The following is a 26,408-nucleotide window of genomic DNA, read 5'->3' as shown; positions in this document are numbered from 1 at the left end:
CATCATCATCATGACAGCTACATTTCTTGAAGTTAGGAGACCAGAGCCCTCACCTAGAATATGGAAACCTCACTTTTTCTCTACCCAAAGGCAGCAGAACAGAGATGAGTGTGGTGGCACCTCAGCAACCCCAGGCAGTGGGTTGTTAATCAGTTGATATCAGTATCGTCATCTGACAGAGGCACAGAAATATAAATTTCAAAGCCCTGAGAGACAGAGCCAAGAACTGAGCTCTCAGGGATACCAAACCAATGAACAATACATTTGTAAACATGGTCTGGTGTGAATAATGCAAGAAAGGAAAATTATCTTTTTTAAGTATTTATATCAGAATAACACAGTTCTGCAGTTGATCCCTATTCTGGTAGATATTAGGAGGGAAAACAGAGACAGTATCTGTCACCATTCTTAACAAAGGTGAAGTTACCTTAAACTGGGGAAAACTGCTACTTATACTACTCAAAACCAGCTTCTTTGTCCATTCAGACTGGGTGGGGAGGAAAGGGGTTGCTGGACCTACCAAAGGGATGCAGAATAGCATCATGGCAAGTCCTCTCCATGTAGTTTGTTAAATTGGTATGAGATGGAGCAAGGCAGTAAACACTTTTATTTTTTATTCACCTACCCAAAGTCTAGGCAATTATGTTAAACTGAAATCCCTCAGATCAAAAAAATTCAAACCACAGTTGTCAAATTACTCCCCTTCAGCTTCCCTACTGATAAGATGAACTTGTAAACAGAAACAAAACAAAAATCCTCTTTCACAGGTCTAGACAACTCCTGCAGTTTTGTTCCCCCAGTGGTCCAGAGTCCTGCTGCTTGGACCCTTGGCCAGAAATAAACATCCCCAACAAACGAGAAATTTAATTTTGAAGAAATTGCATCTCCTAGAAGAAGTCACCCTCTCACTCACAGCTGGTACCTGCTGCAGGGCCCAGGGTCACGAGGATGGCTGGGGGCACAGTGCAGCTGTGGGGGTGAGCCAGAGCAACTGGGACTAAGGAGGTCTGATGGCCTCCCAGCTGTGCAAACAAGCAGCAGTTCACGTTCACCAGACTTCTGAACATGAGCTGAAGTCTAAGGCAAGTATTTTTACATACACTTTCTCTACCAAGTAAAAGAACTCCAGTTTAGACAATTCCCTATAAACTGTCCACTTTCTAGCATATGCCAAAACCTGCTATTCCTGCACTAAAGCCTGCAGTACACAAGAAATGGCATTTTGGTTTTTACTTTTTGAGATTGTATTCTACCAAAAACAGTCAAAGACAGCAAAAATGAATGCAACATTTTGAAAGAAAAAAAAAGAGGAAATGGGACAATCATATATAAACCAGCTGTTTGACAGATTCAATCTCATATACAAAAGGAAAGGGTATCCTCTTACATGGCAACTTACTGTAAACTTCCTTATTCTACATTCTGCTTTGCAACCTTCTAAATGTAATGCTCGTATATCTTTTCCTAATTACTGAGTGGCTCTTTTTGTAAACAGTAATTATAAAGGAGGCATTTATGTGCCCATTTATGTTCTTAAAGGACATTAAAAAAAATTCCATTTCCTGCCACTCAATACAGATCTTTGTGAAAACTGTATTTATGTAAGTTGGCCTTTCCCAAAGGAAAAGCTAGATGGGACATGACCTAATGTTCCCGAGTACTGTAAAACTAATAATGGATTACAAAAATGATAGGGATATTTATTGAACTTGGGTGGCCATGAGCACAAATGTGAACAGGTTGCAGAATTTGAAAGAGGGAAGTGTCCTTTCGCAAGAAATTTTAAGTGCTGCAATTGTAAAGCTATGTATATTTTAATACCTTCACTATCTTCTTATGGCCACTTCATAGCGAGTCTACTCTTTTCAAAATATATAGTTAAGCCTCCCCGTAAATCGAGTGAGTTCAGAATTTATTACTAGAGTTCACCAGCCAGAAAGTGAGTTGTTTACCCATAATCTGGTTAGAAACAGCAAACTTTCTTTAAAATGGATTCTGTTTAAAATTTATGAGTCACATCAAAACCTTGTTTTCTACATACAAAAATGTCAGCATTTTCTTCCAGCCTTTACAGCACTGGTGGTAATCATCAGAAATGTTATCTGCTCAGAATGAGTTCTACTTCTATTTTGACACCAGAATTTAAAGTAGAAAAAAAAGAAGAGGAAAAGACACATCTGCCTAAAGCATCTTTATATAACTGAGGGATGAAAGGGATTCTTTTATCATTTTTAAAATTTGAAGTTTATCAAAATCTTCCTTTTCAACAATTTTCTTAACAAATATCCTTTGAGGTAGATTTATCCCTCCGTACCACAGCAGTCCCCCTACTGCGACTGCCACCATGTGCACAGTCTCCTCGCACACTCCACTTACACGCTCCACCATATGGCTTTACTCTACGTGCCACATACCCCGATCCATCCTCTCAAGGGCTTTTGTAACATGCTCACTCCACCTGGCCAAGCCCAGCCACTGCCCACCACACATGCATCACCACTCCTGATGTCCCCAGCTGGCCAGCCCTTGGGGACAATGGCCAAGCCTTGCCCTCCAGGCCATGCAGCCAAGCTCTGCTCATGCATGACTCTGCTGGCAGGGTGTGCGTCTGCTCCCATACGGTAAAGACAGCCCCCGCCACATAACTTCACAGTACATACAGATCCAGCGAGACATTTAACATGCAATACATGACACGAAGCCTACATGTTGCTCCCTGCTCCAAGCCCTTCGTTTTTCCCTTCCTCTGATGCTGTTTAACAACTCATTGTGCTTCCATTTCTCTCATCTTATTGTTAAGTATTTATACAGTGCCACAAATCCACTTGGGCAATTTGCAAAGGCAAAAATCGCGGTGTCACAGGATATATGAAATTTCCCTCAGTGGCTGAAGGCTATAAACCAAACTTTTCGTCAGCACTTTCTTTTAAATGATTTAAAATTGCAATTTTATTTCTTTCTGAAACATTATTTTTATTAAGTCTCAGGTTAAATGCTACCAGCAACTGATGCCAAAAACCTCCCTCGATTTGATAAACTCAGTTTTGCAAAGGCATGAAATCTACTTTCTAAACACTTTATTAAAGGACATTAGCAGTGAGTCTATTTACTAACATCTGTTCCATTAAATCCGATAAATTCTTCTATTTCTAGTTCCGATCATACACTAAAAGAGACTGGGGTGAGCAGGGGAGGAATAGATCAAGCAACTGCATCAAAAATAGTTTCATTTTGGGTCCATTTAATAAAAGAGTTTATTTTTAAAACACTGTGTAAAAATAAATAAATAAACAATTTAGATATATTCTTTTTTTCATTTATTTTTTGTTTTCACAATGTATACATGGAAAAATAACCACCTAGAACTATAGCATGCCTGGCACTCCACAAATAAGCCATGCTCAATTGCTACTGAATGTGCTTCAGCGCTTGGATGAACTGTAAACACTGCAAGTATTAGGCACTTCAAGTGAACTATAGAAAGAAAAATAATTAAAAATCTATTATAGTAACTAGGGCTGGTGAGTTCTACACTCCCCTTTTCAGCCGATACTATTAAGTTCAACTCTGACTGTAACAGAGTTTGTTTTTATTTTTTCTGAAGTAAATACACGCTAAAGCTTTCTGGCTTCTACAGTTCATTAAAACATAGTTCACCACACATTTGAAGCATTTTTTTTCTTAGAACCCGACAATTTTTAAGCCAAACTACAGTAAGTGGTTTGTTTAACAACCACATCCATCTTCAGAAATGGGAGAAATCCAGTGTTTATATACAAAACCCAGTTAAAAGCACTCAAGATAAATAAAATACAAGTACAGTAAAAGGTGTTTTTTTTCCTTTTTTCCAGCCACTGAACTTGCTGCACACAAAATATGTAAGTGGTTAGTCCAGATGGTTATGGTCATGCTCTTTCACCCAAGTTGTCCGACTTGTCTCTTTTTCTGGAATTTAATCCAGGTGTTACACATAGAGAAAAACTACACTCAATTAACACCACCCTCTATTGATAGCACCAAACCCACTATGCACTTTTAAAACCTAAGCATCATATTTTACTAAAACACATGGGTTTTACACCATTCTAACCATATTTCATTCAAATAGGCAGGCTAATAAGAAAATGAAAAATAATTTACAATACATTTTAGTTTGATCTATAACTCCTTTTAATGTGAATAATGCTCAGGGGCGAAAGCAGTTCCTATGCACTGATTATTACCACAATCATTAACATAATTCATACATTCACACTCTGATGGCCTTAGTCCTTCAAAACATTCATACATTTTTATTTTGTGTACTCATTCTCAATTTGTAAAGCTGCAAGTGTGTGGCCAAATTCTGCAATATTTTAAGAACTAGAAGTTTCACCTGTTTAAATAAAAATTATAATTTTGTCACTTGAGTACTTAGAGCTTTTCAGTATTCCTACTCATGTTGTAAAGTATGGTTAAACAGAGATGCAGTTGTGAATTATTAATTATAAATTCTGTATGGAATGCCCTTCTCCCCAAATCATACTAAAATAAATAATATTTTCAGGTTAAAAAGGTGAATTGTTCCTAATTAGAGCTAAGTAATGTTATGGTGTCTTCTGGATCTAGCCTAATTAAAATAACATTCCAAAGGCCAAAAGCTAACTTATATTAATAAATCATAAAGGTTCATAATTGCAGTTGGTGCATTATTTTAATTACTAATAAAAAAAAATTGCTTTGAAAGCTATTTCTCATTATCATTGTATGAAATGTTACAATTGATGGTTATGTGGAAAAGATTATATTTACATATCCTTTTGTTCTGTTACGATGCTCAGGTTTCGGCTCCAAAGGCAAATCGACTTGCACAAATAAGTCTTGAAGTGAACTCACAACACATATCTGATGACCATTTAAGGCAAAGGTAGCAGTTTTCTAATTAAAATAATTAGTTCTAAGCACTGTGTTAGCACTCTAATAGCCAAACATTCAACTCTTCTACATCGTCTCTCTGCACATTAGAGTTTGAAGTAGGAGGAGATTTTTCCAAGATTTTTGGAAAGGTCAAAATTATAAGCTCCAAGTGTAGAAACAGGTGTCCACCTCCCGTCACATGTATGACCTGGCTGAATATACTACGCAAGATATTTATCTCTACAGAGAGTTTTCTTTTTCTGTACAACTTGATTATTCACGACAATAGAAAGCAGCCATGCAAGTACTGGAATATTCATGTTTTCATGCAATTTGACTGGCAGTTCTGTAATTGTGGTAAGCTGCTTTGACCAAGGTTTCTATAGCAACAGCCTTACTGTCAATTCTTACCTGTTTTCTGGTCATCCATTGTACTGAGCTTAGTCTCGTCAGCTACTGTTAAAAGGTAAATGTATAACGGTTAGCCCAGTTAGTGCCCATGCCCCACATGCATCCAACATTCCTTTTGTTTTGCCTTTTTTTTTTTTTTTTTTTTTTTTTTTTAAAGTTAGGAGACCTTAGCAATGTAATACTCCATGCAAATAAATTGCAACAGTAAGCAAACATTCTAGGTAGAAATGGCAGCAAACTAGTAACCTTCATGCAATGTCAGTCATGTTCACATCACAGGCAGGTACAATATGTTATTTACGCGTTAGCACATCACAACTAGTCAAGACAAGTCAGTACCACCAACCTTACTATCCCCTGAGGAAGTTGGTGAATTAGGGATTGTAGTCAAGATATTCACAATTATTGTAAAGGAGTGAATCATATTATATATTATTCTGAGTAGGGAATTTTGTGTGTTTAAATAATCAAAACTCACTGTTTAAGGTTACTAGAGTCTGCACTTCAGAGTCTAAATTCAATGGCAGAAAAATAGATGGGCTTGTTGGCAATTACTTATTCCCAGTTGTTTTATCAGTTAAAATGATTATAGTCGATTGCCTGTCTTAGCCACTGCTCCTTTACAGGGCTTCTGATGTAAATATTGAAACTTGGCTCTCAGACAGATGTCAGACTAGCCCCATTTTCTAATTCTGAATCCATCTACAAAATGAGAGACTACAAAGGATCTTTAAGGCTAACTGTATTATCATCATGAACTGAGAATAATCCTGTCTACACAGAACCACAGCGTGGTAGTTTTACACAGTTATTCTATATGGATTGGTAAATGCACTTTTCACCTCCATTTTAATAAATACTTTTAATGTTTATAACCATATATCCAGAGGGCTATGGTATTTAAATGTACAGACATTTACAAGTGGTACAAACAATACACAGGCCACATGGCCATTCACATTAAGAATGCTTTACTTCCCCCCAGTAGACATTACATGTAGTAGTACTGCACATAAACAACATATTTGGGATCACAAAATCTATATACTTACAACAAGAAAATCAGGTTCAAATAAAACAAGTTAAAAAATATCACTCACTACCTAGATCCATGCTTTTGGATTTTCGTGTTTTAACAAACTCCAACTGACTGGCATCTGAAAATTGCTTTGTACGCTTTTCTGACATGCTCTGGCGTCCAAAACCCTCTCGCTGGAAGGCAAGCACTGGATCAACATCTGGACTAAGAGTGCTGTAAGAAGGGAAAAAAATCATGCGAACATTTATCAAGATCACGCAACCTTTCACTCTGCAGAGAAAAGCATTTATTTAGCACGTGACTTCTACCAACAATGAAGTGCACATTTTTAAATAAACCACTGCAAGTACTCAGTTACACAATGCATTTGTTTTACTTGCATCGAGTAATTCTAATTAAAAAGTATCAAGAATTTCACTTATAAGCTTTAGTGAAAGATATACATAGCTGGTACACTATACATATATTATCAGAATGCACAACCCCAACACAGGAATAATTTGAGGGAGAATAAAATAGTTCCTTTTTCTTCAGCAGAAACAAATAGATTCTGTTGATAGCAAATTATCAGATTTTTATCCATCACAACATGCTTTTAGTAAAGCATAAATAGAATCTGTCCTGCCTGAAGCCCACAGAGCTTTAAATTTCTTCATTTAAAGACTGCATTAAAATTTCTCTCCATATGTGACATTGCTTGTAAATTTTTCACAGCATCTCCTGGTTTTAACCTGGCTATGACAGACAAATGTATTTTTACTCACTACTTCCCTACAGAACAAGTATTCACCACAATGGTTCCACCACTAAATCAGAAACAGGGGTAAAACTGGACTGAGTTTCAGGGTCTTCTGCAGGATTCTTGCATGACCTTGGCTGTGTGAGCCAGGTCTTCAGGGAGCAGTGACTGGCATTTCACCATGCTTCATCAAAAGCATGCTCAAGATAGATTTATTAATGTTTGTCAAATGTTGGCACAAACACGAGTGCAAGAACGCAGGCAAAATTTGGTGTGCAAGCTAAACCTTAGGCTTGCAACGTGACACCATGGCCACAACGCATGTTAAAAAACCTAAAAAATCATAATAAAAAATCACAAGATTGCTTATTTCTGATAAACTGTAATATAAAAGGAAATTCACACAAAGATCTTCTAACTCCTGGAAAAGGAGAGAGTATTAAAAGATTCTGAAGGCAAGCCCAAACAATTTAGATTTATACTTTAGCTGGCACAAAAAAGCAACAAAAGCATAAAATACTGGAAAAAATTAGCATTTTGCACTGTTGTTATCTAGCCTATACCAAAAAAGATCCCTCAAAATCCCCCCTTTGATTGTTGTTGTACTTCAAGATAAAAAAAAGCTAAATATTTTGTCACTAAGTTCTCTAAATAGACTAAATGCCATTCAAAATATTTTATACATACATGTTACTATTCAGTAATGTTTCAAAAGAATTATGTTCTGCTTTCAGGGTAAGTATAATACACATTTCATACCTAGTGAGAAACAGGCAAATAGTGAATTTCTGCAGAAACAAACTTACAAATTCTGTAACATGCACATGTTTATGTATGCTATGTACTATAATTTATGGAAGCATCTTTGAACAAGAAACACCTTGGTATTAGGCACAACAGTAAATAGAGGTAAGAAAAAGTATCCAAAGATATCAAGTACTATAAAGAGTGCTGCATTATCAGGCAGCCTAGAAAAAATTCAGTCTAGTAGTGGCAGATTTACAAATAATAAGATATGTGCATGTGACAAGTATATAATACTTAAGTGAGACCAGCATCAGAGCTTATATGAATAAAGTCAATGTCAAGTGCCTTTTGACTTTAACGTTTCTGGCTCAGGCTCATAATGTTTTACATTTAATTACTGCAACTATTTCAGAGATGTCTGCACAATGTAGCAACATTTTGGAGCATATGCTGAAGAGCTCTGATGAATCAGAGCCCAAACTCAAAAATAACTACTTAGTCCTCACATTCACTCCCACAAAATATGGAAAAAATTATCTCCACATGACAGAAAGATAAGACAGACAAGGCCAACATACACTTCTAGCATTTACAGCAGCACAACACACAGCTGAATAAGAACCACCTAAGTCTGAAAACGTCCTCCAAGTGACTCAACTGAACTTAGAGGGTTTCAACACCTTTCATAATCAGATCATAAATGACCTTCCCAAGGCCACACAGGAGTTTCTGGCTCACTGCTAGTCAGCCTTGTCTCTGAAGGCCAGAAAAATGTGGTTTTACTAAGTGAGAATTTTCTCTAGCAACATCTGTTAACACAGCTCACATTAGTTAAAAACGACCGGCTTCATCTTGCTGAACAAAATGTATCCTGTGACACTTTCTGCAAAAAGGGTGAATTTCTAAAACTATTTGTTTTGGCTGCATGCTCCTTATTTTCATATGAGCTTGCTTTGATCCATATACCTAACGTTTCTAATAAAGCTGAATATCATTTTCACGTAAATACAGCATGCACATATATACTCAACTTGAAGTCCTAAGAACTGACTAAATTCCAAAGTTAAATGAAACTCGAAAAGGGCACCACAGGTCCTGGAGAGAGCAGTGGGTCTGCACATGGCATCAGCAACCAGGAATTCTGGAGACTGGATCCCAGCATTTCCACTGACACCACCTTTAGGGGCTTTCTCTCTGCTTCCCTTACCTGCCCTTACCACACCTACCTTCCACACATGCTTATTAGGGGGATTATTACTGTGTTTGTACAGCATCCTGCATACCAAAGGTCTACACAGCACCAAAAATTACTTGCTCTCTGATGTCACGACATCTCATACCTTTTTACAGCACAAATATCTGAGCGCTATGTAGAGTCATCAGTTTCCACGTCCTGGTTTATTTCTGTTGTTATAGACCCACAAGGGTGTTTTAGTAACTAAGGAAGGAGCAGATCACAGGAGTTTGAACGTATGGATGTTGCCTAAAAGTATTCAAAAGCCCCTGTGAAAATGCACAGCTCCAAAAGCCAACGAATACAGAGGAGGAACTAATGCCCCTAAAAATGCCTCATTTTAATATTTTTCAACTACATTAATAAAAGACAGAAGGTGAATTTAGTGCAAGTCATTAAGCAATGCCAAATGCAATTTACTATATTCTAGCATACTTAACAAATAAGATTTCTGGAATGACAGTTGATCCTTAAAAGAATGTAACCGTCTTTTGACCCTCAATGTTATTAAAATTCCACTTATTAATCCTGTCTTATTGCCCCTTTGTTTTCATAACATTTTCATCAAGGATTAGGGAGATACTGTGAGGCTGGAAAAGCTTACATTTTCTTCTGTGATTCAGAACAGCTGCCATTCTTGTTTGGATAACCCTTCATCCATATTCTTAGTTTTACCCTTTGTGCCTTCCAGCAAAACCATACAATGCACCTTCGTTTTACAAGTCTTCCTTCATCCATTAGCAGCAGGAAATTAATGCAACAATCTAATTCTACTGCTATTTACTTTTTTACAAATAGAATACATTAGATAGTAAGGGGCTGCACTGATACACTCTTTTAAGTGCAATTGTATCTGAAGACCTTTACAATTTCTTAAACACACATTTACAGGTTTTGAGCATGATCAATTCCACAATATCTAATTCCTTTTTTCTTTACTGTTATGTTCATTTTCAAAGTATATGAATAGTAAGATATGCTGCATAAGTAAGTGTAAAAGCATCTGCAGGTTTCAAATGGACTTTTACTTTACGCTGTAGGGTTTTGTTCATATTCAGCTAAAAAAATTCACTCACAAATAAGCTTTTATATGCAGCCTTGAGTACTATTCTGTTTAAAACTCTCAGATTCTCAGCTCTAAAAGCTTTTACAAAAGATAGATGGACTTTTCAAGGGCCCAGATCACAGGTATGACTTGTCCAAGAGAAGAGCAGCAACATTTTAAGAAAATATGCAAATGAGGATAAATAAAAAAAAACATAAACTTTTTATACAATCATTGAAACAGTCCTTAAAATACAGAACTCAATTCCTGGACATAAGATGAAATAAACTAATATAAAGCAAAGAAGAAGATGACAGGTGCATATCAGCTGGCAGGTGCTATTGCTGTTTTATTAAGATATTGCTGACACATTCATAACAGGCTTGAAAGACAAGAAAAATAAGAAAATTCATATATTTCACACTATTTGTGGTAATTATCTCGCTTCAAGAAGTGGCAGCGTACAGAGGTGGGCTTTTATTTTGCCATTACTATACATAATTACAGGACGTGGAAATTAAATCTTAGATCTGTATTAATTGTACTAAGCAATAAACAGTATTTCTTTCCCAGGAATCTAAGCAAGTCAATAATGGAGCTCAATGCATTCATCAAGAAGACTCTTATACTCAAATGTATGAAAGTAATTAGAGAGTCAATCTAAGATACACAGAAATTATTTTTACTATAGATTAAACATATGAAGTTACTTTCTATAGTTTTAGATGTGGAACTATTACTTTCATATTTTTAAATTTAGAGCTATTACAGTACACTGTCTTTGCATGATAGTTACAAATCAGACAATGTTATGAAAGATATTTCTTTATGCATAATGAAGAAATCCTAACTAGCTCTTGGTGCACAAGCATTGACACTAAGGCAAAACAAATTGCTGCCTTGACCTCTAAGCAGATTTTCAAATTACTGTACATTATTAAGAAAACCAAGAGAGTATATAGAAGAACTAAAAGGCTCCTAGATATATACTGGAAGACAAAGACAACACCTTTGTTTTCTAAATGTTGAAATATTTACAGTGAGGTTTATAAATTAAAATTTCCAATTGGTAAGTATTCTTTCATGAACTCAAGTATTTATATTTTGCAAAGGGTTTTTTTTTTTTATAAAAGCTAGTTCAGTTGGCAACTAAACTTATATCAAATCATCAAATTAACACAGCAATACATGAATCTGATCTTAATAACAATTAATAGCATTACCACACATGTGCTTTGACAGAGCACAAAATTACAATCAGAAGTAGAAAGTCTAACAAATTTTCTGTACAGCCCTCCTTCCTGAAACAGGTACAATTACCAGTTTGAAAACAGTGAATCAAAATGTGAAGGAGGGGGGGGAGATTAGTATTAGCAGTAGCCAACAATTAAACTAAAGAAAAAGATGTAACTGCAGTCATGTTTTTTTTTCCTTCCACTAAACCATTCTCTTACCAGTCTGTTGACTCATTAATTGCAGCTTTAGCCCATCCACCAGCATCAACAGTGCCAAATCCAACATCATCATGGGAACTGGATGACGACTGGTCAGAGAGATGAGGAGGGAGGACTGACAGCCTGTCATCTTCAATAATGACAGTGTCATCTTGGGGCATGTTCACCGTTGGAGACAGCTGATATTTACCTGAACAATAAAAGGAAGAAAAAACCCCAAAAGTAAATAATGGCAGAGTGTGCCTTGAATAACATATAATCACAGCTGATAAAATGTCACACCAAACTGCAATGCGACTGATAAGAGAGACACAACACAGATAATGAAAGTAACTATGTCTGATTTTTACGCATCTTCCTACGCAGAGGTTTGAAAAGTAATATATACCAGTTGCATCTGTGACCTACTGCAGGAAGATCACAGAATCCCAGGAGGGCTGAGGTTGGAAGGGACCTCTCACCTGCTCCATCCCTGCTGGCTCAAGCAGGGACGCCTACAGCCAGTTGCCCAGGACTCTGACCAAATGACTTCCGAATATTTCTACTCCACCACATCCCTGGGCAAACTGTGCCACTGCTCAGTCACCCTCACAGTGAAAAAGTGTTTCCTGATGTTCAAAGAGAACCTCTGTGTTTCCATCTGTGCTCATTGTCTCAGGCCCTGTCACTAAGAACCACTGAAAAGCACCTCCCAGGAGACAGCATCTTCTCTTGCATCAAATCATTTGTTAGAAACAAAGAAAGAGTTCAACGGGAACTAACAGAGCTCATCACTTGTCCTGATCAATCTTGCCCTCATGACATACGGAACTTGTTTGACTGCTGTTGGGAAATGGGAACCTTTTAATAATGCCTCCACAAAGGTAACGATTGTGAAAGGTGATGAGAACTCAGGGCTAAAGCGAAACAATTCCAAATTTTCTTTCTCTCCTTTAAAAAAAAATCTGGAGGAACACATGCAATATTTGGGGAAAAAAATTACCTAATTCTATTACCACCACATTCAAATAAATGTTAACACTGTTAAAGTGCTTAAACTAGAGCCAGCACAAACATGAAAGAGACACTATAAAGACTCAGCATTATTCCTTGTTCAGTAGCAGACTTCACTGGGTTGATTTGTGAGAGTAGCAGTTAAATTTAGAGGATTCTTACAAACTACTAAAAAATTATTTCCATGCAAAAAACAGTTTTAATGTGCATCTAAATATTATAAATCCACTACCACTGCTGCTTTTATAGGGATAGTTATACACAAATAATTGTATTTTCCAGTAACTATTTCAATGCATAAGATTGTATAATAATTTTCAACTGCTGTATAAAAAGTAGAAGCAACTTTTAAACTTATAGAAAACTTTATGCCACCAAAACAGACTAAACAGCTATAAAGAATATCAGAAGGAATATTTTCATTGCAAAGCTTCGTAACATAACTATGGTTTAAACTGAATAAATCTGTTTTTCAGGATGCATGCATGACATACAGATTTGGGAGGATGGGGGGTTATATGATATTATTTGGACAACAGTGGAAATATAGAATTATCACCATTTAAAATTTTAACTTGGCAAAAACAGAGGTTATTTCAGTATCTAGAAACACTAAGCTAAAACTTCCTTTAAGGAAAATGAAGATTTGCAAACCTGGATGAAAATTATTTAGTTATCCGAGGCAATGGCTAATTAAGTATGAATCTTTCACATTTGCAGCACATAATTTTTTATGTGCTAGAATATCTTTATTATTTTTTTTCTCTTGGATATTGATGCTTGACTTAAAAAGATACGTAATATAAAATGTTTGGTCCTAACTCTCACTACATGCAGCTGACACTACATAAATTTTATTCCTGGAAATATGTTATCTTACTAAAACAATTAGAAAAAATGTCACACCTCATGAAAAGAAACCCACTACCTTAATCAACCGTTAATGTGACAACAAACTTTAAATTATTCTAAAACTATGATGCACTGCAGTAATAATATACAACAAAACTTATATATTCATAACATAAACTGCTTCTGTGGATGCATCAAATATTTTCACACTTTATTTTTCCTACACATACGGAAAAATTGTGTAAAATTAGGGGAAAATAATTTTTCCTCTTTTCTGGAAAGGTTTTAGTTACCATCACTACTTTTGCATGCCATAATTAAAAAACAAACAAAAAAATAAAACCTTATGCATAAAGAGCTAGCTAAAATAATCACTGCGCTAGATAATGTATTTTGTATAGCTTTCCAAAGTGGGAAAACTGGCTTCAGAAAAGATCAGTGAAGAAGGCTGAAGTGTCTGGAAGAAAAAGGTATGGCATGGTGAACATGTCATCACTGTCAAACTGAAATGAATGTGTTCCATTTGCATAACAGCTGATTCCTTGCCCAGCAATAGTTTCTTTGATGGACAGGTTAATGTTTAGCCTGGTAATGTACTTCTTTCCAAACATAATGCCTACAAGACTGTTAACTCTGTAGTTAATAACGTCTCCAAAGAATTGATTGTGAAAAGGTATAACCTTACGGCATTCGGCAGATTGAACTTCTCATTTGAGAGGCTACAGTAATTCAGTAACATTTTTAACTTTTCACTACCCTGCTTTATATCTGACAAGGGTAAAGACTGACATTTTAATAGCTGCTTTGGAATTAAGAAGAAAACCCATCTGACATGACTATGCTTTTCATTGCAGATAAAGCTAAAAACAGGTGAAAGGCTTCACCTCCAGCAGATGGTTAGACGGACCTCAGCCCTTTGTAGAGAGCTCAGCTGAAATGGACAGAAAATACCCTTGGAGAAAGCAATTCGGCAAGTGTTGTGAGAAACATTACAAGGAAACATCAAAGAAACTTCAAACCTAGTAATCAGCAGTATATTTCACTGATCCACAAACCTAAGATGTTGCTCAAGCTGTCTACACACCTCTCCAAGACAGTAATTTTCCCTCAGGCTGGGAAAGTGCTATAAAATTTAGACTCTGAATACACTTCAGGTTCCAGGTCTGCATATATTAATTCAACTTCAGCCAGATAAACTGTAATAACCAAGTATTTTGGATGGTGTAATAAGGAAGAGAAACCATTCTCCCTTTCAAGTGTGTCTTCTCTCAGGACCACGAGGCTCAAATTTCTTGAACAAGTTACCAATCTAAACAAGTGTAGCCTGAGGACCATACCAAACGATGGGGTCAGAAGGGTTCCCACCTGCCTGTGCAGAGAGAGACGTCTCAGAGCTCCAGTACACAGGTCTATGAGGACTTTCAGCATAGAAGGAAAAATGTGCAAAGAGCAAACCTTCAAACCTGTAACACTATAGACCTATAATAGACCAGAAAATAGTTTGGACCCAAGTTAAACCACCAACATAAAGCACTCTAAAAAACCCCTGCGCATACATAGTACATAAAAAGGACAACAGGTTTAGTCATGAAGGTACTCCAAGTCCTTTTATATCTTGAAAATCCCTGAAGTTTAGTTAATCTGTTTGCTGGAATAACTTCAATAACTTGGCTCACATACTACACTGCATTGTCATGGTACTGTATCTGACTCAGTTCTTGTTGTTTTGCTGTTGCTTTCTCTTTAAAGCAAGGTCTAAGAAATCTGTTGAACACCCTTACAGTAGGTTCAAAACCAAATATTACTTTATGGGTGACTCTGATGAGCATTTTGGTATTGTGGGATTCAGACCGATGGTGCACTTCAAGCCTCTTCCATGAATAGAGGGCCTTTCTTGCCTTGACATGGCAAATTATTCCTAACCCGCCTGACCAAGAAATCAGCAACAGCTACTCTGTGATGAAGAATGAAGTATTAACCAAACTAGTAAATACAGTAATAAATAACAGAAGTAACAATAAATGAAAATAGTGATGATGATGACAATACTGATGAAACTGCCTACAGGAGAGATACAGAGAATTGTGCAATGAGAAATTAGAACTTCTCCAGGTCTTCCTTCCCCTCCCCCCAATAGCATACTTTCATTAACAACATCCTAAGTTTTGGCAAAATCCCTCATAGATACTCATATAATCTAATTTTTCAAGCTAAATAGAGGTGGGATTGGGAATAAATGTTGGGGAACAGCTAAGGACAAAAACGTCTCCACTACATTCAGGCTTTGGATTTCAAGGGAGTGCTTCAGATCTGTCAAGGCTATCATCCCAGACCACCACATTCTGATGAGATTCCTGGCTGTTGAACTGCATTCTGTTTTGTAAAGGGTTATTTTCATTTAATTGATACACACACTCAACATCTCTAGTTAAATTTTTTTCAGCAGTGCTTCCTCTTCATTCTGTCCTTAAGACAGCAATTATTTATGTAGAGAACAAAGTACTTGCTGTTGTGTAGGAACTATCAAATTTTAAGAAGTTCTGGGGGATCCTTCAGGATGAAACGCAGATTCAGTGCAAACTATTGTTATCCTGTGCACCCCCTGATAAATAACTTATGTTTAGTCACTGGTAGCAACACAGCCCACTGTGTTCATAAAAAAAAATATCAGCAACTAGAAAAAAAAGATGAAAGAAGACTTTGTACTACGCTGTTTGTTGAATAAGAATAATTTATATAGACAGCAGCTATGTATGTATTTGCGTATTGCAAAACTCAGAAGCATAATGGATGATATATAAGAACGGTGTATCAAAAGAAGAGACTTGAATTTTTAATCATAGAACCCACGAAACCAGCATAACACAGTTGTTATTTTGAAGGTACTAACAACATGCAACCTGAAAATATTAAAAATAAACAAACACACACAAGGGTTTATTTTCGCCATCTAATTCTTAGAAGTGAAGACTTAATTTGTATAAATAAAAAAAATGCCTCATCAAAAAGCAAAATATCCCCTGAATACAGAAAGCGGTACCTCCTCTCCATCAGAAATTTTCGGTGAAATGTTATCAAATGAAAAGGCATTAGAAAATCTATAATAGCAATAATCATCTAGAAAAACATCAACATAAGAATTGTCAGAAACATTAAAAGATTCATGTAGCCTTTTTGCAGTAAGCAAACATTATCTTACATAACTTAAATCACGTTCTAAACCTGGTATTTTATTCCCACTTTCACAGCAAGGCTCTGACAACCAGTTCTTGCTGTCAGTTATGTATTGAAAGAGTAAGGGAATTGTCTTAAATACCCTTCCTGAAAAGTACACGAGCTGTATTTGAAAGAAACAAAACTCTCTTAAAAGTTCTATTTCAACTTTAAGCAATGACTGTAAAGAGCAGGCATTTTCCAGACTTTAAGATTATCACTTTTTAATAGTCTAATTTAGGAAGGAAGAAAACTCAAAATCCATCCGTTTTATCCAATAGCAAAAGAAGCAGAAAAAACTACTCCTTCACACATGAAATCAAACTGTGACCTCCTCACCACAAGGTACCAAGAGCACTAGAAGTTCACATAATTAAATCCATTGGGGGGTAAATAAAAAGACATCAGGTCATTCCAAAAGCCCTTAAGTCAGAGGGCTCCTCCATGTGGGGCCCTCCTCAGCCAGATTGTTCTTAGGATTTATCCTGGCTATCAGACCCATTTCAAGAGAGGAGGAAAACTCTTCCAGGGTCATGTAACACCACATATGCATTCTCAAAAAAAAAAAAAAAAAAAAAAAAAAAATCTGAGGTTTTTCTCATTATCAATGCAAACAGGACAGGAATTCCACTGCATAATAAATGACTGAGTCTTACAAAAGTCTGTTAGTCTGAAACAAGCAGCTGTACCTCTCTCTCCTCAAATGTGATAAATAATACCTCTCTGTTGTATGGAACTGTAAGAAAATGTGCATGCAAGAAGATCATAAAAGATTACAAACACTGCAGTTTTAACTTTGTGGTACTGATAAATTCAGAAAAATCAGCATACTAGAAAACTGACTGCTACCTAAAACCTGGGTTTAAACATGACAGCTCTGTGAAGCTGCCATGATTGCAGAAGGGAATGACCCAGTCCAAGACCAGCAAGATCAGTTTTGTTACACTGGGCTAGACCACATTTACTATGAGGTTCAGGCACAATTTGATTTTCCATGTGCTTACAACTAAAGCATCAACGGATTTAGTTCACAACCTACCAATTTGCTACATAATTCCTGGTTTCTGAAAACAATACAGATAAACAATGATTCAGAGGAAATCAAAACATCAGCTTCAGGTTATAAAGCGCTTACAAAATGCAGGAAGGATTTTTTCCCCTCTATGTTTATATTGCAGAGGTATCCAGAAGCATTAGATTTTAAGAGCTTTGGAAAGAGGTTTTTTCTTTCGCTGAAACATCTGTTCGTGGGTACTGCTAAAGGGTTGATAGCAGACTGATGAACCACTAGTTCAATTTGGCATGGCAAGCCCTGTATTCCTTTGATACAGAAGTAAACTGCATTGCTGACACACATGCACACAGACTCTCTCAGGGTTTCTTCTCCCATCACTGGACAAGGTGTTTAAGCGATAACTCATTAACGCTTATATGAGCTCTACGTGTAAATCCTCTGCAACACTGATGGAAAAAGCAGAAGGCAGTGCTTTGTCAGTGCTTTATCTAAAGCCTTGACATCACAAGAATTAGTCCCTTCTATGACAGAGACATCACAAGAATTAGTCCCTTCTATGACAGAGCAGTGCTAAAGACTTCAAATTGTTTTATCATTCCTTAAATTAGTCAACAGGTTTTTTTAAATTCTTCTCTTTAACAGCATATGACTTTGGGTGAAAAGGTTTCATGCTTCCTCAATTCTCATTTTATTTTCTGAGCTGCACAAAATGTAACGCAATAGAACAGAATATGATTTATTTCTAATTACCATTGCCCAAATGCACAAAATAAGAACAAAATGCTTAACTGAAGAAATATCTTAAACAGCAAACCCATGGATTTTCAGAGAGTTTAACAACAGTGTTATTCTGCTACCACCAAGAAAAAGCAAACCCCAAAATACAGAAATTATAAAAACAAAAAAACAACCAACAACCCCAAAACAGAGAAAAGTATATATACAAACTGTTGACCGGAAAAAGCATAAAGTGGTAGACTAATTTTCTATGGATGAAAATCAATCTGAAGCAATTAAAAACTAAGTTCAGCCTTGCTTCATATCAAATTTATAGCAGCATCTTCTAATATATTCTCTGTGTGTCACGCACACTAAAAAAGTCCCAGATTTAATGGCTACCTCTTATGTTTAAAACTTGCAACTCAAGCAAGCAGTCGTTGCATCTTCTGCCAGGTGCTATTTTCATCAAGCTGCTTTTTGCGTTTAAATTTGAAAATCCTTTCAAACTAATCCCATCCTAGGCAGTAAATCCAACCACCCCTGTGGCAAGGCAAGTCTATATTACCTAGCTCTGTACATCGGAAGCTGAGTTGCTGCAGAGCAACCGCTAATAACCTCATTATCCACTGGGACCCTGCAGATGGTATGGCACAGAATCTACACAAGGGATTCTTAAAATTAGTTATGAGGTTTTAAAATTGGTGTCCTGCAAAGCAAAAATTCAAACAAATTAATGAAATGCCCTAATAAGCATAAATGGATGCAAGTTTGATTTATTTATTTTCGTACTATAGTATGACTGAAATAAAGGAGAAGAAATGCTGAAATTAATTATAAATTCCCATGAGTCACTGCCTTTCATGTGAATGAAGGCTCAACATGGAGAATAGACCAACCAGTAATTTATTGTCCCCAATCAGATACTGAAAAACCATGCTAAACGCTCCTGTTATTTGTTCTATAACCTGCCATGAGATACAAAATTCACTTCGTAATTCTGTTTGACTTACTTTCTCTTATCAACTATCCAGAACGGTTGCATGGAACAATTTTAATGCACATTTTAAGTTGGTCCATGCAACCTCCATGTTTCCCGATTCCCACACCTAATACATTAATTGCCCTTCGATGCGTCACATAGAGGAATAAAAACACGCCCCGATTAGCTGAGCTGATTTGACTCACCCATTATCCTACTCAGTGCTGCGTTCTTCGTGGGCGACTCGCTGAGACCCTCGATCCCACCATAGAGGGAGTGGGAAATCCTCCGCTCCCGGTCATCCAGCAGAGTCTCTATGGGCAGCTCTGGCCCCGAAGGGCTCCCAGGTGACTCCAACTGCACAGAGAAAGGAAAATTAGCGCCCAGGGTCCATTTAGCAGCATGGAGGAACTGTAACAACTTGCCTAAGGCCTAGACTTGTCTGGGACCAAATGAGCTAGGACTTCTCACCCTGGATAAATATAATTTGCAATGACAGGTCTGCTTAATGACCAACTTTCTAAGCCACTTTACAGTGCACCTCCCATGGTGCCCTGTCAAATTTCAAATCCTTCAACAGAAAATTGCTGGGGAAAAAAAAAAAAACAACACAAAACCCAACAACCAAAAAAACCCACAACATTGCATTTTTGTGTGTCTTTGTTGGATAATTTCTTAAACAGACAGTTTTGGCTTTTTTCAATACTATTGGGCAGACAGCTGGGCCATCTTTCCCACACTGACAGCCTGTCAGAACAAGGCTCCTCTCAGGAGTGCGGAGCAGTAACTCCACGTGGAATTGGGCTGCTGTTGCTTTTTGAAGTGGTGCAATTTGCTTCCAAATGTAATCATCATGGAAACCCCCAGGAAACCCCACCACACGTATTGGTAAACAGTACACAAACACTCAAATATTTTATAGTTAGGAGGGAAAGGGAAAGGAAAAAAAAAAAAGAGAGAGAGAAAGAAGTCAAACATCATAGTAACTTTTTTTTTTTTCTTCCTACTTATGATGAGTTCTTTGCTCTGCCTTTCCTACTTGCAGGGTACAGAGACCTCCCATGCTTTGTTCAGTGTGGAAGCTTCCCTGATCCCTGGCATGGCTGCAGCATCCAAAACTGGCAAGACCTGAGGTGCCCCCCACCTATCCCAGCCCTCAGCCCCTGGAGCTGCTGGGTCCCTGCCCACCAAGACTCCAGGCAGACCTCCCTGGCCACGACAAAACAGATGCAGTAGGTGGTGGAAGAAGTGATGGAGATGGGCTGCTTGGCCACAGGCACAGAGGAAAAGACTGCATGTATGCCACTTCCCCACCCCAGCTGCTCTCCATCAGAAGGCTCCCCCGAGCGACTTCCTAGCCCAGCCTTTGTTTGTAGAAGCTGGTCATCCCTTGTTTGCCCGTATATGCCTCTCAGATTTACAAAAAGAGGGGGGAAAGTTGTATTTTCCTCAGTGAGCCCCAGCAAATCAGAGCTTAGTGGAAAGCAGCACCTATGCAAGGTAAAGAAATAAAGCAACTTGATATCATCCAGCTGGATTTACCCACCGCATTAGCCACAGGCAGCTCCACTACCACTGCTGACAGCCCCTGGGAGCAAGGAGAGTGAGCACCTGTGTGCTCACTGGCCAGTCTGGATGCCAAATTTTTCAGTGCCCAGTTGCTCACTGCAGAGACAAGAGACTCCCCGCGCTGTCACCCAGCCCTCACGCCATCCAGCCTTCCTGCCCCTAAAGCTCTCGGTTCACCTGAGCTCCAGCAGCCTGCCGGCTGCTCAACGATGGTACTGGAAGAGCTTCACTGAGACCATTACACCAATTCACCTAAACAGCATGAACTGAATCTGGCCCTATTAAAAAATAAACAAATACTAAAAAAATAGATGTGTTTTGCAGGGCAATCATACAAACTCACACATAAAAGCACTAGCTGTTGTCACCAACACACCTCTTCAAATTGAAGCGTACAGTTAAATCTCAAGAACAATGTCCTTACAGAATACCACAGCACGTATTTATATGTATTGAAATGCAGCAGGGAGCAAGATACTGAACACGCTGCAAACTCTTTGAAGCCACTGGGAACTCGGAATTCTTATTCCAAGGACTGGTCTCTAAATGAGCATGAGAGGAGCAGTTCATAGTTTCATGAATTACAATAACAAGCTACATGTTTGATAGTTGTTTTTTCTTCTTGTAACAGCTGCCCATTATTAATCACTGTACCTGCAATCCCCAGATGACTAAGAAATGTACACTACAAAAGATTTTTTTTTAAAATATGCTTGAAGGGCTACAAAGCATTCAACTACAGTCTCCGCAGCAGAGGCTTTGAAGTCAGCCCAATGGACTAACAACTCCTGACATTTGAGTACTGGCATAACGCCTGGTACATGAAGGGGTGGAGGTTTGCGAAACACCACATTACAAAGTCAAGGAGACCATGATCGGGAGGTCGCAGAGTCTGTAAAAATTATTATTTCTGTTCAAAGCCATCATCTGTTTAATATAAATGAGATATTTAATGAAGTTCCAAATTGTAGACTTATCTCTCCCAGTTTGATAAGCACTGGGGAGATTTACTGCATCGGAGGGTCAACACAATTACAATTGGAGGCACGTCAAGCTGCAGGAGAATAATAAACTTGCAGTGCAAGTGAATTAGACTCAATAAGGTTTAAATTGTGAAATGAGGATTTGTTTTATTAGTTTTTTTAAATTGCAGATTACAACTGACAGCTTTACTGAAAAGTAAATTAAACAATATTTGTAGCCTCTGTAATAAACGAATCCAAGGCAAATTCAAGAATGTTAAATTCTGAAACACTGTAAGAAAAAAGCACAAAGCAACATTAGACTGCTTGAGAACTTAAACTTGCATGATAAAGGCACTAAATGCTGAGCTAACCTTTACATCACTGTCTTTAAATAAGGTGTGAAAATATCAAAGTGCTTTGGGATTTGTTCTCCCAGTGCTATATTGATGACTTTATGTAACAAGTGTCCAGCTTTTAGTGAGCCATATTGCACAGTACTTCTTCATATGACAACCCATCAACTTTCAAACTCATTTGTAGGAAGGTCTCAGGAGATTTTCAGAAAGATACTGACAAGAAGAAAGCTCTGAATCAGAGAAATAGGTAGAAATTCACTCCTGGCAACGCAGTCAAGTACAGGGTAAATAAAAAGGAATAGCAGGAGGTTGTGTTTAGATGGCTGTGTTTTGTAAAGTGAATCATGTATTTTAACATTTTCATGGGGAAAACTTTTTCCATTTCTAATTAGCATCACAAAAGGTGGGTTTAAACAAAGGCATCAAGCCAACTACACAAATATTTTACAAAAGTTACAATGCCTTTTATAAAATAGAAAAAAATTAGACAGGAATTACAGAACTGGCTTTCAAAAAAACCCAGTCTTTTCCTTACATGGTTAACAGAAGGTTTGTGTGAAAAAAAACCTACATTGTGGAAACTGTTCTGTGGGCAAGACAAAGAGACTGACAGTCCAAAGCAAGATTGCAGTTGAAATAAATACTTGTTCTTCCTGGTGCATTTCTAATACAGAGCTTGAATTACACATTCCACTTCCTTCCCTTAGCCGATATCATAGAATCATAGAATTGTTTATGTGGGAAAAGACCATTGAGTCCAACCATAAACCTAACACTGCCAAGTCCACCACTAAACAAACCATGTCCCTGAGTGCCACATCTACACACCTTTTAAATACCTCCAGGGATACTGAGGCAACCACTTCCCTGTGCAGCCTGTTCCAATGCTTGACAACCATTTTGGTGAGGAAATTTTTCCTAATATCCAATCAAAACTTCCCATGGCACAACCTGAGGCCTATTCATATAATTTAATTTGATTAGCTGCTAAGATGTAGGTAATATAAACAAAGATGTATGAATTCTTGACCTTCATTAAAGGCCTGGACAGGAACACAAGCTAGGCAGCAACTGGCCCCTATACTTCCTACCAATAGCTGCCCCAGGCAGGAGCATTTCTTGGTGTGACAGTTCAGAGGCACCGACTGTTTAAGGTTGGACCCAACCACTGGACATTATCTAGTCCAACCTCTCACTCAAAGCAAGGTCAGCAAGAATAGGTTGCCCAGTGACTTGTCCAGCTGGATTTTGAACACATGGAAGGAAAGAGACCCCACAGCCTCTCTGGGCAACCTGTGCCAGTGGTTGGCCACCCTCTCAGAAGAAATTCTTTCTCTTATGTTTAAAAAAACTTCTTGTATTTCAGGGTCTGCCCATTACTTCTTGTTCTGGCCCTGGGCAGCCTGGAGATGAGTCTGGATCCATCTTCTTTGTTCCCCCATCAGGTATTTATAGACACTGGTAAGGTGCCCCTGAGCCTTCTCCTCTCCAGGCTGAAAAGAGAGTGCTCCCTCTCTGGGTCCTAGCACTGATCTATAATAAATGATCATATTTATAAAAATGCAATAAAACCTTACGCTACAGATTGCCTGTAGCTCCTTTTCTCTCCATTCTCTTAAAATAAAAATAGAAACAATATTTTATATTTTTTAAAAATAAAAAATCTCTCTACCCTGGCCCTTTGTCATTCAAATAAGAACCAGCTGCCTGCTAAAGCACTGTCTGTACTAACTACCCCAGCTGCTGCTTATCTAGATGACAAAAGGACAACTCATGTGGTCCTTCTTACTTAAACACCACTATTGATCCTATCTGAAGTTATGCACATAAATATGAAAAACATTTATGCACAAGACCATTGCCAAAGTACTCAAAGCATAAACAGACTTTTTTATTTTTTTAAAGAAACAATAATTAAACTTACTTTTTCCTTCAGAAAGGAAATTATCCAAATACTGGAATGCAGGCATTATGGATTTCAAAGAAGCCAGTACAGAAATTTGCTATATATTACACTGCATATAGGGTACCCACGCTCTTTGTGTCACACAGAATTTTTCTCCAGGCTTTCTTTTTCCTTTCTTATCTGTACTATGGTTAAGATGTCCAAAATGCTTTAGCTCCTTTTTCAACACATATACTTTTACAATACCGCTACCAATAGTAGATATGATTTTCTTTGTTACCACCCAAGCTGGGATCCTGTTTTAGGGACAGATGTTGCAAGATGCAAAAATGTAGGTAAACAGCCAGTAAAAGGGTCATGTTTGACCTACATGCACAACCGTGCACTAGTAAAAGTAAAATCAGTACAGTGTTTCCAAGAAATACTGCATTCTTCTTCTGACAATGTTAAAAGGCAAGCAGAAGACAAAAAAATGCTTTCAGAATTGGTGGGAGGGAACCCACACAGCTTTGCAAAATGTAGTTAGATGGTAGGTTATGGGGTATGGGGAGGAACCCGGGCCAAGATGTAGCTTATAAGTTGATGCTAAGGATGGAAAAATAATAAAGGAGAAAAAAGTCAGTCAAAATAAATGGGGACAGGTAGTCAGGCAGAACAGAATACGCAAGATACTACAAAATAGAAAAACATGTACATACTACCCCCATAGCTAACTTCTAAAAATATTTATTGGGATGTTTACTATTAGAAGTTTACCTAAATGCACTGAAAATCATGTACCAAAAAGACCACCAGAGGCCTAAAAGGATACCATTAACAACCCCTGTATTAAAAGCTCAGGTAAAATGTGCCACAGTTAAAAAAAACCGAACATCATATGGCCCAAGAAATTTAGAGGAAGAAAGGAGAATTTAAGCAGCATCCTTCAATGGATGCTCAGACTGAAGGTAAAATGTTCACCAAGGACACCAGACATAAGAAGGAACACAGGAACTCAGCTGCAGCCCCTGATGACAACCGTGAAAGGGGCACTGAGGGAGAAGTCTGCAGCAGGGAAGCTCAGTGATTTCTGTGTCTCAGCCTTTGCTGCTGAAGATATCAGGGAGATTTCTACACCTGACCCCTTTCTTGGTAACAAATAAGGAGAGGAGTGAGATCAGCCAGAAGAAAATACACAGGAGCGTTAGACCAAATGGGTAGGTGAGAAGTTAACATGTCACCCAGGTTGGATGGCATTTTCAAACATGAAATTGCATAACTGCTGCCCAAAACGTTCAACACACTGTTATGAACAGCCATGGTGCCCGAGGACTGGTGGGTGCCTTTATACCTAGAGGGTATCTTGGGAACTACAGACCAGGCATCTAACCTCCTTATGGATAGAATGGTGGCATCCACAAGAGAGTAAGAACGCTGAGCATGACGGACATGGGTCCACGGGGAAATCCTGCCTCACTGGGATGCTGCATATTCACAAGGGTGCCACTGAGCTCTCTGAGCTCTCAGGCAATGAAATGGACACGACATACTTGCATCTTCAAAAAGCTTCTACCAAGGCTTCATATCAAAGGCATTAAAGAAACTAATTTTTCATGGGACTGGACTAAGTCTTCATTTTCTGAGTTGAAATCTGGCTAAAGGATTGGACACAAAGATCAGTCTTCAGGGTGGAGCAAAGCCAGCTGTAGGGTCTTCCAGGGATCAGAGCTAGGAACAGCTTAGGCTGATGAGCAGCTTTATCAATGACTTGGAGAAGGGAGTGAACAGTGAAACCACTGTGTTTGGAGAAGATGCTAAAGCCTTTTCATTAGTTAAATGAACTCCAGAAGGTCATCACAAAACTAATCTAGTGAGAAAAGAAAAAAACGAATCTGTCATCGCAATTTCAAAGTAGGTAACTAGGTATCGCATCCAGGGAAAAATTATGCTTAATGTTTTATATTTCCACACATACCAGGAAGAAAAAACAAAACACATTTGCTTGCTTCCTTTCTTTTATAATGAAACTACTCATTTGCAAAGTGTCTCTCACTGATCTGTTTACCAGTCAATATATTTAAACAGCTGATGGAGTCCTTGTATGGTCTGGATTCATGACTTGCTCCATTTTCCAGTCAGCAACTGAGGCAAAGATGAACAGGCATGCAGAAAAAAATTTAGGGATCTACAAATCATTTGCAAACCTTCATTTCAGGGACATTTAGCAAGACATTAATTCTGCCAAAACAGGGAGATAGACAAGAAAAAACCTTGAAGTCTCTCATTTTGAGGAAAA

The 26,408-nt window shown here is 37.8% G+C and overlaps 1 protein-coding gene across 19 annotated transcripts in view; it reads right to left on the bottom strand.

The window, feature by feature from the left end:
- Positions 1-26,408, bottom strand: part of PARD3 (par-3 family cell polarity regulator) — a 458,069-nt gene that overhangs the window by 148,706 nt on the left and 282,955 nt on the right. For 11 of the 19 annotated variants that reach the window (XM_055707494.1, XM_055707505.1, XM_055707486.1 and 8 more), the window contains 4 exons: positions 19,544-19,694; positions 11,566-11,755; positions 6,408-6,559; positions 5,308-5,352 (listed from right to left, as the gene is read on the bottom strand). In XM_055707494.1, the coding sequence (XP_055563469.1) occupies positions 5,308-5,352; positions 6,408-6,559; positions 11,566-11,755; positions 19,544-19,694 (538 nt within the window). The remainder of the gene's footprint in view (positions 1-5,307; positions 5,353-6,407; positions 6,560-11,565; positions 11,756-19,543; positions 19,695-26,408) is intronic. The other 8 variants (XM_055707491.1, XM_055707500.1, XM_055707501.1 and 5 more) reach the window with 2 other exon arrangements.

Source organism: Falco cherrug, chromosome 4 (assembly GCF_023634085.1).
Source record: "Falco cherrug isolate bFalChe1 chromosome 4, bFalChe1.pri, whole genome shotgun sequence".
NCBI lineage: Eukaryota > Metazoa > Chordata > Aves > Falconiformes > Falconidae > Falco > Falco cherrug.
Note: the sequence above shows the minus strand (reverse complement) of the source record. Positions and strands in the feature narration are given on the sequence as shown.